This window comes from Saimiri boliviensis, chromosome X (assembly GCF_048565385.1).
Source record: "Saimiri boliviensis isolate mSaiBol1 chromosome X, mSaiBol1.pri, whole genome shotgun sequence".
NCBI lineage: Eukaryota > Metazoa > Chordata > Mammalia > Primates > Cebidae > Saimiri > Saimiri boliviensis.
In genome coordinates this window covers 116,997,322-117,013,995 of record NC_133470.1, presented here as the reverse complement: position 1 = coordinate 117,013,995, position 16,674 = coordinate 116,997,322, and the positions used below count along the sequence as shown (strand labels likewise).

Here is a 16,674-nt window from a genome sequence, read left to right as displayed (position 1 = left end):
TATATACAGTACAATTACTGGAAGACTGATTGTAATTGTGTTGGGAACCTTTGGATCCAACCTAGTTAAAAAAAAGAGCAGTCTATTTTTTTCTGCAAACCCAACAAGACGGACAGTTTGCTTCAATGAAAAATACATCTGCCTTTGGTGTCTACTTTTTAAATAAACTTTCTGTTTTCAAATATAGATCCTGTATGTTACCAAAAAAATGTACAGAGAGATCCCATATACCCTTCACTCAGTTTCTCTCAGTGGTAACATCTTATGTAACTATAGTACATTATCAAAAGCAGAAAATTGGCATGGGTACAATCCAAAATCCTCAATCCTATTTCTTTTTTTTTTTTTTTTTTTGAGACGGAGTTTTGCTCTTGTTACCCAGGCTGGAGTGCAATGGCGCGATCTCGGCTCACCACAACCTCCGCCTCCTGGATTCAGGCAATTCTCCTGCCTCAGCCTCCTGAGTAGCTGGGATTACAGGCACGTGCCACCATGCCCAGCTAATTTTTTGTATTTTTAGTAGAGACGGGGTTTCACCATGTTGACCAGGATGGTCTCGATCTCTCGACCTCGTGATCCACCCGCCTCGGCCTCCCAAAGTGCTGGGATTACAAGCTTGAGCCACCGCGCCCGGCCCCTCAATCCTATTTCAACAGCTTTACATGCACTCTGTGTGTGTATATGTATAGTTGTATGCAATTTTATCACATGACGATATACAGTGGTTCAATCACCACAAGGAGTGGCACTTTTATGGACACACTCACCTCCCTCTTAAACCATCTCTCCTCCACACCCCTCTCCCCCAAGCCTCTAACCTCTGGCAACCTTGATCTGTTCTCCATCTCTTTAATTTTATTAATTCAAGAATGTTACTGGAATGGAATCCTATAGTATATAACCACTTAAGACTGGCTTAAAAAAAAAAAAAAAACTCAGTAGAATACCCTGGAGATCTGTACAAGTAGTTGCATATCAAGAGGTCACTCCTTTTTATAGCTCAGTAGTATTCCATGACATGGATGTACCAGTTTTTGAAACCATTTGTTCATTAAAGGATATCTCAGTTGTTTCCAGTTTTTTGCTATTATGAATACAGCTACTGTAAATATTTGCATACAGATTTTTATATGAACATAACTTTTCATTTCTCTGGAATAAATGCCCAAGAGTGTAATTGCTGGGTTATATAGTAATTGCATATTTAGTTTTATTTTTTTAATGCCAAACTGTTTTCTAAAGAAGTTAGTTCACCTTACATTCCCCCTAGCAATATATGAGTTATTGATGTCTTTTTTTTTTTTTTTTTTTTTGAGATGGAGGCTCACTCTGTTGCCCAGGCTGGAGTGCAATGGCACAATCTCGGCTCACTCCAACCTCCATCTCCTCTTCAAGCAGTTCTCCTCCCTTGGCTTCCCAAGTAGCTGGGACTGCAGGCGTGAGCCACTGCGTCCAGCGTGATGTCTGCTTTTAAAAAGGAAAATTATATCATGTCTGGGGCCATAAGGTAGTTTGTTTATTGATTCATTGATTGAAATAGAGTCTTGCTCTGTCACCCAGGCTAGAGTGCAGTGTTGCGATCTTGGTTCACTACAACCTCTGCCTCCTGGGTTCAAGTGATTCTCCTGCCTCAGCCTCTGAAGCAGCTGGAATTATCTGCATGTGCCACCATGACCAGCTAATTTTTGTATTTTTAGTAGAAACAGGGTTTCAACATGTTGGTCAGGCTGGTCTCGAACTCCTGGCCTCAAGTGATCTGCCCATCTCAGCTTCCCAAAGTGCTGGGATTACAAGTGTGAGCCACTACACTCAGCCTCAAAAAGTAGTTTAGCTTCCTGCAGAATAACTTTGATGTTTTGATATTTGATCCTTTAGTATTTGGTATTTGTGACTATATCTACTACAATGTTTGTTACATTTCTAAGTTAGTCTTCCATCATTTCCTTTAGAGCCTATAATTATTAGCAACAGAATAAGAAAGGAAGACCAAGTCAATCTGGTTTAATTCAGTAAACCTTTATTTAGAACACTTTGTGGATAAACCACTGAATGTACAGCAGAGACAAGAAACATATCTCTTCTCTCCTAAAGCTTAAAATATAGAGGAGGAGATAGTGCCTGATACAGTGACCTGCATTAAATTAAATAAGATAGTGTATGCTGAAGGCTGTTGCAGAGGGATAGATAGATTCCTATGGGAAGTTAGGTTGGAGCTTGGGGTGGGGTTGTGGGGAGGTGGGTGGATGAATGGAGAGGAGACTAGAAAGATTTTTTTTTTTTTTTTTTTTGAGACAGAGTCTCACTCTGTTGCCCACGCTGGAGTGCAGTGGCACGATCTCGGCTCACTGCAGCCTCTCTCTCCCGGGTTCAAGCAATTCTCTGCTTCAGCCTCCTGAGTAGCTGGGATTACAGGTGCCCTCCACCATGCCCAGCTAATTTTGTGTGTGTGTGTGTGTGTTTTTAGTAGAGACCGGGTTTCACCATCTTGGCCAGGCTGGTCTTTTGAACTCCTGACCTTGTGATCCACCCATCTCAGCCTCCCAAAGTGCTGGGATTATAGGCATGAGCCACTGCCCTGACCTCCCTCCGCCTGAGAGGCTTTGATGAAGGAGGCAGACTGCCCAGATGAGGGAGTTTCTCTGAGGCTGGCCTCTGGGGAAGAGCATTTTGAGAAATGGAGATATTTAATCATTGTGATATCAGGGTGGAGAAGGGGAGACCTAGCATAGGCAGTCTGCCCTCCACATGACCTTGTTATTTGTCCTTATCTCAGCCCAGACACCATTTCCACTCCTGAAAGTCTTCCTTGACCTCTCAAGTCTAGACATGTGTCCCTTCCTCTTGTCTCATGGCACCTTGCAATTTCTTGCATCATACTACCCTTGGCTATCATTTGTTAAGACTGCTTCTGAGAGAATGGGATGTGAGGGGCCATGTCCAAGACTTGTGAAGCTACTGGATAAACATGGCCTTTCATGCTAAAGTGTCTATTTTGCCTGGTGACATGATGGAAAGCATTTTTGGTATGTTAAAACGTTCATGGCTATATCATGAATAGAATGCAAAAGAAACAATCACATACATTTTTGGATGAAAACCTCTAAAATTGCCCTGGGATTCACATCCTTATTCCTCCCTGGTGGAAGGATCCTCCTGGCAAAGTTGGGAAGTGCTTCAGGTGAAGCCAGAAGTTCTGTGTGGTTATGTCCGAGGTCTGTTTCTTCCCCCCATCATGTAAGTCTCATTTAAGGTTTTGTAGTTTCACCTGCTCACTCTTGGTACCTATTGTTTCTCCTTTACTTAAAGCCCTTCAGTGGCTCCCTGGTGGCTTTAGGTTAAAGTCCAAACTCTCCACCACGACAGACAAATTGCTTTATGACCTGGCCCCTGTCAACATCTCCACATCTCCAGACTCAGTTGCATCTGCCTCTGTGCACCACCACCCCTCCCCCTGCGCTGCAGCCCACCATTCACCCACAGCAAACTTCCTTCAGTTCCTCAGACTGATTCTTCAAATAAACACAACACTGGAATTCAAACAGAATATTCAAACGGAATAGTGGAAACATTCTGCATCCTCTTGTAGCCTAGGCCTTTCCTTTTCACCTGGTTGCCTCTTACTTGTTCTTAGCTCAGCTCAGACACCATTTCCTCTCCAGAAAGCCTTCCTTGACCTCTCAAGTCTAGACATGTACTCTTTCCGCTTGTCCCACGGCACCTTGCAGTTTCTTGTGTCATACTACCCAGCACATTGTGTTGTTATTTCCTGTCACTTGATGGTAGCTTGCTACAGGCTGCAGTTTCTCTTGAGAGCAGGAGCTATGTCTTGTTTCTCTTGGTGCCTGATATATAGTAAATATTCCATAAATAAGTTTTGAATGTTTGATAGGATCCAAAGCTAGAGAATATTCAGGGTTGAGGTGACGACTTATGAGGTATAAGCAACTGAGGAGTATTACCATTCATGAATAAAAAGAGAGAAGGATTGAGTAGATCTAGCTCCCTAAAGCATTGCTAAGAAGGGGCCAAAGAACTAAGCCTTACTAAGAAGGAGTAGCCTGGCTGTTGATATTGCAGTAAGGTTTAGGGAGAGCCATTACACAAGCCTTTAAGATGTCTTGTGAGTTGGTAGCATGCATGTGTTTATTATGCTATTAACCCCTGTTGTTTTCCCTGGAGTCATTATTGGTAAAACCGGAGGGAAAATCTTTAAAGAATCTATGTCGATATAAGGGGCTGGAAAAGAAGGGAAGAACTCTTAAAACTGTATCTCATTCCATGGCAGACTGGGTAAGAAATTTTCCCAGCTATTAGAATCGCAGTGGCACTGGAGGCAGATGGTGGCCTAATCCTTGGGGCTCTTTCAAGACAAAAATAGGGAAATGCCTTGGGGATATACTAGCAAAAAACAAGACTCAATGTAAATTGTTAAAAGAATGTTCCCTCTAGGTGAATGAATTACAAAAAAAATTGGAGTGACCAATTTGAAAAAGCATTCCTCTTCCTCTGGGCTGAAGCAGGCTCTCATCAAAGCTGACAGCAGATGGTACTTGGGCTGGCTTTCAGCCACCAGTTGATGTCTTTTTACAGGGCAGAGTCTGTATAGTCACTGGAGGTGGCTCAAGACCCAATCCCAAGATAGTGGTGGGTCACTAGCATCCAAGGGCGGCAGATATCAAGGATCCAACTTTTTTTTTTTTGAGCTAGCATCTTACTCTGTTGTCCAGGCTGAAGTACAGTGGTGTGATCATTGCTCACTGCAGCTTCAACCTTCCAGGCCCGATCCATCTTCCCATGTCAGCTTCCCAGTTAGCTGGGACCACACGTGTGTACCACCATAGCTGGCTAATTTTTGTATTTTTTGTAGAGATGGGGTTTTGCCATCTTGCCCAGGTTGCTCTCAAACTCCTGGACTCAAGCCCACCTTGGCCTCCCAAAGTGCAGGATTACAGGCATGAGCCACTTCACCTGGACTACTTCTTGTCATACGTGATCCCAGAGCTGGTCATCAGCAGGGGCTCTTTCTGTAGTGTAGATCTGTGCCATCCAGTATAGGAGCCACTGGCTAGTTACATTTTAATTTAAATTGAATTGAATTAAACTTCAGTTGCTTAGTCTCGCCAGCCACTTTCACAAGTGATGAGCAGCTCTTGTATTGGACAGCACAGATAGAAACCATTTCCATAGTCCCAGAAAGTTCTATTGGATGGTACTGGTACAGATTCTGTATCTTATGCCCTTACCACCCCACAGATTATTCTTTCTGGAGCCACACTGCTTAGGTTGAAATCCTGGCTCTCTTCCTTACATCACTGTGATTTTGGGCAAGTCCTTTTTCTCTCAGCCTTAGTTTTATAATCTGTAAAATGGAGATAGTAATAAAAGTACCTCCTTCTTAAGGTTGCTGTGAGGGCTAGTGTTTAGAGCCATAACTAGCTGCTAGCATATGTAGAGTAAGCACTCAATCCATGATGGTTATCAATACTGTTTATTATTATTATTATTATTATTATTATTACTCCACACTCCCTTGCAGATGTAGTCAGTACACAGTGCTGGCCTCTTCCTCTGTCTCACAGAATTAGTACCTAACCCATACCTCCTTCTTTCTTGCTTTCCCCTAGATAGATCCTTTCTAATAAAAGCCACAAAAGAAAGGGAGTCAAGGCACAGTGCTCATTAGCAAGCACCAGAAATGATTTAGGTACCAGTATAAATCACATCAAACAAACTGTCAAAGACTGTTTTCTCTAACCCCTAACTAGGAAACATGGAGTGTTTTTTTGTTTTTGTTTTTGTTTTTGTTTTTGTTTTGGAGATGGAGTCTTGTTCTGTCGCCCAAGCTGGAGTGCAGTGGTATGATTTTGGCTCACTGCAGCCTCCGCCTCCCAGGTTCCAGCGATTCTCCTGCCTCACCCTCCTGAATAGCTGGGATTACAGGCACATGCCACCACACCCGGCTAATTTTTGTATTTTCAGTACAGATGGGATTTTACCATGTTGGCTAGGCTGGTCTGGAACTCCTGACCTCAAGTGATCCACCCATCTCAGCCTCCCAAAGTGCTGGGATTAAAGACGTGAGCCACTGCATCTGGCCTGGAGTCACTCTTTGAAATCAAAATAATTCATTGAATCCCTAGGGCAATGACATGTGTTCCTGCAGGGACAGTCTGGCATTGAACAGACCCTGGCCTGAAGAGCTGGAGACTAGTCATGCCAATGAATTTTAGGGATTTTTTTTTTTTTTTACCACGTTAATCATCTTCTGAGTTGGGAGAATAGTCTTCAGTTTGTCAGTTTCCTTTTCATATCTGCAGTGTGATTCTCCAGATAAATTCAGAGTATAAATTTTAACAGGAATCACCGGCTGTTTTAGGTTAATGTTTCACAAGAATTCGAAAAATGTTACCTACCCATTTTTTCCCTTCTATAACTATTTCTAAATTACAACAAAATTGTTTTAAAATTTCATATCTCAGATCCATGAGCATATACAAAATACTGAAGGTACAGAAATAAAAAAGGGATCAAGAACACTGTGCATTCAAGGAGTTTCTTTCACCATTAAAAAACAGTTTTACACATAGTTCTCTTTAGTTATGTAAGAAAAATGTCATTAAGTTTCTTTAGTTTCTGTTTTTGGCCATGGGCGGAAAACATTCCAGGACTATCTGATCCAAAAACTAGTCATGACAATAACTTTATTTTTACAACACTGTTTTCTTCATAAACCACAGGAGGCTGCAACTAGGGGGAAAAGCTTATGTACTACTTATTGAAGAAAAAAAAGCATTTTCTATATTGAACTATTTCTTTGCTCAGCCTTTGAAGGTATAAATACATTAGCTCTGAGTTTTTTTTAGAAACCTGATTTGCAGTAGAATCTCCTGGAGAATTGCTGTTCAAATGCTGGTTCGTAGATTCTGGCAAAAACCTTCTAAATTAGATTCTGTGGAACAGGGTTTGAGGAACCTGCATTTCAGAGTACTACAGAGGATTCTGAGGTAACAGGTTAAGGATTTGAGACTGTTTACTCTTAGTAAATTTTTCTTAGAATTGTCTTCCTTTTCTACAAAACTTTTGCGCAACTCCCTTTGTAGCTGATGATGTAAGACTTGACTCTCTGTCTTCTGCCAGTTACTACAAAACAGAGTTCTCTGATAGCCTAGATTTTTAAAAAAAGTGTAATAAACACATTGTCTGCCTGTGCTGGGCTAGGTGCTGATGATCTTTGGGGAAAGGTATGTGTAGAGGTGAAATGGGAAATAAGGTACCTACAATACTGCTTATGGAAGACATTTAAAGCCACACAGTAGAATGAGACACTTACAAAGCCATTGTGTTTTAGAACATTTACCTGGCAGTGATTCGAGGACAGTAATAATGAAGGTCAGGGAGGTCAATCTGAAGAAGCAATGGAGCCTGTAGTCATTAGGGTATGAATCTCAGGGTGTGGGCAATGGGAGTATCATAGAAGATGAGGATCCAGGAAGCTTTGCAAAGGAAGAAAGAACAGAATTTGGTGATAGAATACAGGGAACAGAAAGGGGGGAAGGTGATTTGAAATTATCTAATCTAGGAGCCCAAAGAAAATGAGCTCTGACTGATGGAAATGGGAATGTTGGGAGAAAAAACAGTTTGGCAGGGAAGAGGGTGTATGATGTGTTTTGGACACTGGATTTGAGGCAATGGTGGAACACTCAAATGGAGCAGTTGAAAATCTGGAACTAGTTCTAAAGTGAGAGGTCAGGATTAGGAATTCCCAACAAAGAAGCCGTAGTCAAGGGATGGGGGAGTGATAAACTGGAGGTGAGTGCACGAGGGAGTCAAAAAGAGAGAAGAATGTGAGTAGCCCTCCTACTCCTCCTCTGCTGGAACAGGGAGGAGGGAGCAAAACAAGCCAAGAAACAAGGAAGGAGTAGGGCAGAGGGACCAGAGGAGGAATGGTGGAATTCAGGAGATAGGCATTTTCAAGAAGCATGAAACTTCTAGTTCCACCCTTAGAATGTCTTCTCTTAAACAGAAGAAATAGGCTCCTATAGTCTCCATAGCTGCTGACAGTACCGGTGTTCATCATAAAGGAACAATCTAGGTTGGGCATGGGGGCTCACACCTGTAATCCTAGCACTTTGAGAGGGAGGCCAAGGTGGGTAGATCACTTGAGGTCAGGAGTTTGAGACCAGCCTGGCCAACATGGTGAACCTTGTCTCCACTAAAAGTACAGAAATTAGCCAGGCGTAGTAGTGCATGCCTGTAATCCCAGCTACTCGGGAGGCTGAAGCACAAGAATCACTGAAACCCAGGAGGCAGAGGCTCCACTGCACTCCAGCCTGGGCAGACAGAGTGAGACTCTGTCTCAAAAAAAAAGATCTTTTCTTCCTTGCATATGAAATGAGTCACATTGTAAAAGAGGTTTTTTGGTTGTTTTTTTTTTAAAGTTCTCTTGCCTATTGCTTTTCATGGGCATCTTCAGCCATTAAAAATTCTGCCTGCCTGCCTGCATGCCTGCCTGCCTGCCTGCCTGCTTGCCTGCCTGCCTGCCTGCCTGCCTTCCTTCCCTCCCTCCCTCCCTCCTTCCTTCCTTCCTTCCTTCCTTCCTTCCTTCCTTCCTTCCCTCCCTCCCTCCCTCCCTCCCTCCTTCCTTCCTTCTTTCCTTCCTTCCTTCTTATTTTTCTTTCTTTTTCTTGCTTTTTGGGGTGGGGGTAAGGGTCTCACTCTGTTGCCCAGGCTGGAGTGCAGTAGTGCAGTCTCAGCTCACTGCAACCTCTGCCTCCCAGGTTCAAGAGATTCTCCTGCCTCAGCCTCCTGAGTAGCTGGGATTACAGGCGTCACAACATCTGGCTATTTTTTGTATTTTTGGTACTGACAGGGTTTCACCATGTTGGCAAGGCTGGTCTCCAACTCCTGACCTCAAGTGATCCCGCCTGCCTCAGCCTCCCAAAGTGCAGGGATTACAGGTGTGAGCCACCACACCCAGCCTGCTCTTATTTCTTGAATACCTTGTTGAATATAATGCAGAAGATTGTCTCATTTTATCTTGTAGGCACAGCAACCTGGAAAAAATTCATCAATGTGAAAAGATCTATAAAGATAACCAATACTTTGGTTGTTCCTTTGATCTGACCAAAGTGAAGGATTCCAGTTTTGAAAAAAACAGTGTCCAAATAATGGTCAAGGATAATGCAGGAAAAATTAGACCATCCTTCAAAATAGTACCTTTAACTTCCCGTGGTAAGTTTTAGAAGTCCTCTATGACAGTGTGGATTAAAAGTGTGTTATATCTTTTGTACAATCAATACAAATAATAAAAAAAAATCCTTTTGGTTTTAAGATCTTCCAGAAACAAGGGATTACATTGATATATAACTTTCTTCGATAGATCCTTTTTAAAGAAGCAAACTTGGAAATTCTATTTACTGAGCACATGTGCCAGACGCTTCAACGTTGTTCACTTATGAGTACACTGAGACTTAGAACAGTTAGTTGTAGAACCAACATTGGAATTGTCTTAGTTCATTGTTTGTTAGTTTCTGATATTCTGTTATAAGCAACAGAATACCAGAAACTCGGTAATTTATAAAGAAAAGTAATTTGTTTCTTGCATTTCTGGAGGCAGGGAAGTGGAAGGTCAAGGGGCCAAACCCGGTGAGTGCCTTCTTGCTTATGGGTACTTTCTGTAAAGTCCCAAGGCAGCACAGGGCATCACATGGTGAGGGAGTATGCTAGCTCAGATCTCTCTTCCTCTTGGTACACATCCACCAGTCCCACTCCCATGATAACCCATTAATCCATTAATCGGTGAATAGATCAATCAACTCATGCAGAGCCCTCATGACCCAATCATCTCTTAAAGGCCCAACCTCTTCATACTGCCACATTGGGTGTAAAGTTTCAACATGAGTTTGGGAGAAGATAATCATTCAAATCATAGCAGGAACCCAGGCCGTCTGACTCTAAGATCTATTCTCTTGATACTTAAGAAGATGATGCTCATATGATCATATAGAGTTCCTGAATAATCTGTCTCTTAGAAAAGGCATAGATTGAAGGTAGTATAATCAGGTGATACTCAAAATATTTAAAATTCTGTATGGCATGGCCACTGATCAGTTAGAAAAACCAGTATATCCATACCTGTGGGTGCCAGCTGCATGTCAGCCTGTTAGAAAGCGCCCTCAACTTGAACACAAAATATCTGATTAGGTTCTAACTCTTCCACTTTGGGCAAGGCATATAAACCTCTTTCAAATACTTCCTTGTCTGTAAAATGGAAAATATAGTAGTCTCTCTCAATCTAAAAAAATTGTCATAAGGTCCAAACGACATAGAGCATATTAGCTCATTTTGTAAATTACTAAAGCAGATTCCATAAATATAATGGTTTATTTGTTGAAATATTCCAACTGGGAGCTCAGATTCTGGCTAAGTGTATACAGATGATTTATAAGCAAATAACTATCCATTGACAAGTGCTCCCAAGTCCCTGAGCAGAACACTATTTCCCATCTCTTCAAATAGTCAGGGAAGTAAATTCTAATAGGGTACCAAAGTCAGCTTACTTTGTAGGCCAAGGGAGTGAAGTTGGAGTATTTTGCCCAGTGGGGTAAGCTGAAGCAGAGCCCTCTCTTTGTTTGGCAGATTATCCTAGATGACTTTTTTAAGGCTTATTTTGCTGCTTTTCTCCCTGGATGTTAATGGTGGCATACAGGAAGAAGGAAGATTTCTTCTCAGATGGAAGATATCTTCAAGTTGTTTTCTCTTAATTAGCCATTATCTTCTGTTGCTTGGTCTTAAGTATAGCTGACTCCTGAAAAGGTGAATTGACCAGGCTAATGGATTTTTTAAAATAAATTATTTTTTCTTTTTCTGAGACAGGATCTCACGCTGTTGCTCAGGCTGGAATGCAGTGGCATGATCATAGCTCACTGCAGCCTTGACCTTCCAGGCTCAAGCTATTCTCTCACCTCAGCCTCCCAAGTACCTGAGACCACAGGCATGTGTCACCATTCCCAACTAATTTTTGTATTTTTTGTAGAGATGGGGTTTTACTATGTTGCCCAGGCTGGTCTTGAACTCCTGACCTCAGGTGATCCACCTGCTTTGGCCTCCCAATGTATTTTTTTCTTAACTGTGGTTATAATCACACAACATTAAAATTACCTTCATAAACACTTTAATGTTTGGTACAGTTTGGTAGTGTTAAGTAGTATATTCACATTGTTGTGCAGCAGATATTTAGAACGTTTTCATCTTGCAAAACCAAAACTCTTTGTTCATTAAACATTAATTTCCCCTCTGCCCAGCCCTTGGCAACCACGTTTCTACTTTCTGTTTCTATGAATTTGGCTACTTTAGATACCTTATAGCAGTGGATTCATGTAGTATTTGTCTTTTGTGACTGGCTTATTTTACTTAGCATAATTTCCTTGAGGTGCATTTATGTTGCAGCGTGTGTCAGAGACTAAGCCAATTTTTTTTCCCCAAGACATCACCCAGACTGGGTTGCAGTGGTGCAATCTCGGCTCACTGCAACTTCTGCCTCCCTGGTTCAAGATACTCTCCTGCCTCAGCCTCCTGAATAGCTGGGACTACAGGGTGCGCCACCGTGCCCAGCTAATTTTTGTATTTTTAGTAGAGAGGGGGTTTCACTATGTTGGCCAGGCTGGTCTCAGACTCCTGACTTCATAATCTGCCTGTCTCAGCTTCCCAGAGTACTGGGACTACAGGCTTGACCCACCTCACCCAGCCCTAAGCCAATGTTTTAATGGTGGTGTTTGATTGGCATTAATAAGTGACAACCAGGGAAGCCCTTTGTATCTGGTCCCTTATTATTCATCAGGTGGAAGTACATCTGGACTCGAGTACATCTGCAACCTTTTTATTCTCTGTGTTGCATTTAGGTTTCCTGATTGTACCCTGGCCATTTTCTAACCAGCTGCAGGTCAGAGTTCATGTCATCTGCCAGATACCCCAAATATGTTCCTTAAATCCATTTTACTAGGCAGTAAAATTTAAATTTCACATATTTTAAATAAACTTCTTCTGTAATTGTGGCTAATCAGAAATTTTAAAACTCTGTATCTGATCATGAAAGGTCACTAAATGTGTCCGCTCTGTTTTGATTTAACTTTAGGAACCCTGCATATATATGCAGTTATCTCTCAGTATCCATGGGGGATTGCTTCCAGGAATTTTCAAGGATACCAAAATCCATGGATGCTCAAGTCCCTGATTTTAAAAATGGCATGGTACTTGCATGTAGTGTATGCACATTTTCTCATATACTTTAAATCACCTCTACATTACTTATTTAATACAATGTAATTGCTATGTAAATAGTTGTTATATAATCTAGGGAATAAATGAAAAAAGTCTGTACATGTTCAGCACAGACACTATTTTTTTAAAAAAATATTTTCAGTTCATGGTTGGCTGAATTCATGAATGCAGAATCCATGGATATGGAGGACCACTGACTCTGTGTTTGTGTGTGTGTGTGTGTGTGTGTGTGTGTGTGTGTGTGTGTGTGAGATCAAACTTTGGAAGCTTACTTGTGTTCTATTTTTGTCTTTCAGTGAAACCTGATCCTCCACATATTAAAAAGCTCTTCTTCCATAATGGTAACCTGTATGTGCAATGGGAGGATCCACAGAATTTTATTAGCAGATGCTTATCTTATGAAGTACAAGTCAATAACAGCCAAACTGAGACACTTGTTTTCAACGTAAGGTTTTAAAAAGTATTGTTTTTATTTGACTATTTTTCTTTTACTTGAATGTCTTACATTGAAATAGCAATGAAACATAGCTCTTAAGTTTTTCACCTGATGATGATGATGATGATGATGATGATGATAATGATGAAACTTCTTGTCTAAAATAAGGCATGGTGGAAGACTTGAAGATTTATGGTAAATAGTATCAGCTGCAAGTTTCAGCCATTTATTAATTCATCTGTAAGCTTCTTAAAATGGCCTATTAAAAATAATTCATCTGCTCAACACATTTTTATTGTCTTTTGTGTGCTAGGGCTAAGGCAGTGAACATGACACCTGACAAGTGTTTTTCTTCATGAATCCTCCATGATAGAAAATGTATGTAAATAAGAAAGCTAATTTCAGAGCATGAGTGCTGTGAAGAAAATAAAATGGGGTTATGTAGAGTGACTGCGAGAACCAGAGGGAATATTAGGTAGGGAAATCATCTGAAGCAATGACAATTGAGATGAGACCAGAATGATGAGCAGGCACTAGCCATGCCAAGATCTGGGTGTAGGGAGTCAGCAGATACAGACTTTGAGGCAAGAATGAGCTTAGCATGTGTGAGAGAACAGAAAGGAGGGTGGTGTGGCCAAAATGAGGCAGGAAAAGATGTCTTAGCAGTAGGCAGACATGGATCATGCAGACACTTGGAGGCTCTGATAATGCCATTCTGTTTCCTTGGAGTTTGTGACAACTAAAGTAATCAAATTTGAGTAGTCAGTATTTGTTGGATTATGTGACTGTACGCTATTCAGAATCAAATGCAGAAAATGCTAATTAGAGGTCCTGTAGGACATGTGCTATAATCTCAGGACATCCATCCCATTGTTCTGCTTTAGGGCAAAGGTCACAAACTAGGGCCTCACACTTTTTTGTTTGGAACACAAAGTCTCGTTTTGTTTGTTTCTTTGTTTACTAGATTAGAATTTTTTGCCTAGATTTTAAATCATAGTACCTTAAGAGTGTATGTCCATAAGATGGCGCCTTAAGACCAGGAAGACTGCACCACTCACTTGTTTGCTACCTGCCTGGATCCTTTGTGTGTTTGAGTTTTAGAGGTGAGAAGTGAAATGTTTTATATTGGCGTTTAAAGGAGCCTAGCATCTCGCATGTGGGTAAATTCCTTGGTCCAGTTGTTCTAGCTCATCATGGAACTTTCAAAATGCTTGCTAAAATAAGCCAGTGTTTACAGGCTGTAATTTCAGCTACAGAGGGAGTGACCAAGTCTACAGCAGAACAGAAGAGCAAATGCTCTTCTGGGCATTTGCATTATGAATCCTTCTGCTGAAATGTAATAATCATTATTAGTACCAGAAATTAAGTGCCCTATGAAATACAGCAAAGCGAAAAAACTAAGGGCTTCCATGTGGAAGGGGGCTTGTGCTTGAATTTACAACAAAAGCAGTTATCAGAAAGCTGGAATCATACTTGTTTACTCCAGTCTTTACTGTTCTCTCCTCTCTGAAATCCTGAGACGCATGCTGCTTATAGTATTCATTTTGCCACTCAATTATTTTCTTGCTGTTTAACCTATCACATATATGCATTTTCTCTCCACTGAAAGTATAAACTACAGAAAACCAAACACCACATGTTCTCACTTACAAGTGGTAACTGGACAATGAGAACACGTGGAGGGGAACAACACATGCTGGGGCCCGTGGGGAGTTGGCAGAGGGAGGGAGAGCATCAGGAAGAACAGCTAATGTATACTGGGCCTAATACCTGGGTGATGGATTGATCTGTGCAACAAACCACCATGGCACACCTTTACCTATGTCGCAAACCTACACATGTACCTCAGAACTTAAAAGTTGATATTTTAAAAAAAGAAAATATAAACTCCTGTAGGAAGGAGTCAGGTGCTATCTACTTTGTGCTGTTCCTGCTACTAAATAGCAGCTAACATGTATTGAGTGATTACTGTGTGCTAGGTATCTTAATAAGCACTATATCTGAATTGTTTCATTTAGTCTTCACAATAAGCCTAAGGATCTAGGTCCTGTTATATTGTCTCCATTTTACAGTTAAGAAAACTTTGTTATTCCTAAGGTCACGTTTCTAGTAAGTGGTAGAATTAATATTTAACCAAAATTGTAACTCTAAAACTTGGATTCTTAACCACTAGAGACCACCTCAGTACTTCCACGTAATAGCAATAACCATCATTCATTAAGTGTTTAAGGCATGCTACAAAGTTACTCTTCTATGTGCTTCTTAATACAGTATCTCATAGCAACCCATGAAATAGAAACTATTTTAATCTACATTTTATTGATGTACTTTTTAACCTGCATCTTAGCCTTAAAACTAAGGCTCAGAGAGGTTAAGTAACTTGCTACAAGCCACACAGCTAATAAGTCAGTATGACTTCAAAGGTTAGTTGGTTTCCATGTGTTAAACTTTGACCAAGAATACTTAGTATGACATATGCATAATCATCACTTAATAAATTATTATTGAATTGAGTTACTTTTTTTTTTTTTTTTTTTAACAAATTTCCGAACTGAAGAGAACACATATGCGATGGAAGTTACCTACCTAGATCAGAACTATTTTCTGTTTGGAATTAACTCTGTTTGTACACTTGAGTTTAATGTTTTCTCTCCTAGCAGACATAGAATATCATCAGTTTTTTGTGTACTCACTGATTTTGAGGTCTGCTGCTTAGGCTTTTTTTTGAAAAATTATTTTGCCTGGTGTTACACTTAAGAGGGGGAAATACACTGGAACATGAACTGGTACCATCACATGAGGGCTGTGGTCAGAGGTAGCTCATGACAGAATTATGACGTAAGGAACAACTTGTCTGTGACCACTCCCTTACCCCCCAACTTCCCAGCAAATTGTCTTCTTGGTACCTTGGCTTTCCTTCTCTTAGTGGTCTCTGAATAGCCAGTAAACTATGCAGGGGGATTTACATTTAAATAAGAGCCTAGAGATCTAAATCTACAGATTGATTCTCAGAGTTTCGAATTTCTATATATGGAAGATGGTCCAGGGGAGGAGGGACATCAATTTGCAACTTGATCTCTCAACTGGTAGTTGACGCTTGTGATTCCCCAGCAGATCTATGATTCTAAATGGCCAGTAATAGGGTATAGTAGCCCCCGAGTGTTGTTTTTTTTTTTTTCTGAACCCCTGCATGAAATATTGAAAGGATGTCCCTTCATCATTTACTTGGCCTCTTAGCTCTTCACACATGCTGGTAGGAACCATTTAGTGAATGACATTAAATGTCAAAAATAATAGCTGCGTGTTACGACCTTTGTTCCATGTTTAAATGTATCTTTGATAGAAGTTGACTATTTAAGCAATAGATTGTCATGTGTTTTTTACTCTATTTTTGAAATACTTTCATTTAAGGAAATTAGTATTATCTATACATTAGACAGCAAGTGACTTCTATTGTGTGGAGGGGAATTTTGCATTACACTTTCTTTTCTCCAACCCAGTCATGTTTTATATCTTATACTCTCAATAAGTGACACTGATCTCTCCCTCCCTGTCTCTTCTTTTTAAAAGTTTTTGCTGAGGTATAATACACAATAAAAATTACACAAATCTTACGCCGTGCGAGGTGGCTCACGTCTGTAATCCTAGCACTTTGGGAAGCTGAGGTGGGTGGATCACCTGAGGTCAGGAGTTCAAGACCAGCCTGGCCATCATGGTGAAACCCCATCTTAAAAAAAAAAAAAAAATTACACAAATCTTAACCTATATAGCTCAATGATTTTTCACCTGTGTAACCAGCACCACAGAAGCAACCTCATAATCCCCTTCAGTTGCTATCCTCCCAAAGAGCAGCTACTATTCTGACTTCTAATTTTGTTGCTACTTTTAAAACTTTATGTAAATGGCATTATACAGGATGTACTTTTTTTTTTTTTTTTTTTTTTTTTTTTTGAGACAGA

The 16,674-nt window shown here is 40.7% G+C and overlaps 1 protein-coding gene across 1 annotated transcript in view; it reads left to right on the top strand.

The window, feature by feature from the left end:
* Nucleotides 1-16,674, top strand: part of IL13RA1 (interleukin 13 receptor subunit alpha 1) — a 70,487-nt gene that overhangs the window by 23,978 nt on the left and 29,835 nt on the right. Inside the window, exons 5-6 of the mRNA XM_010341692.3 lie at nucleotides 9,044-9,231; nucleotides 12,576-12,724. Of these exons, the coding sequence (XP_010339994.1) occupies nucleotides 9,044-9,231; nucleotides 12,576-12,724 (337 nt within the window). The remainder of the gene's footprint in view (nucleotides 1-9,043; nucleotides 9,232-12,575; nucleotides 12,725-16,674) is intronic.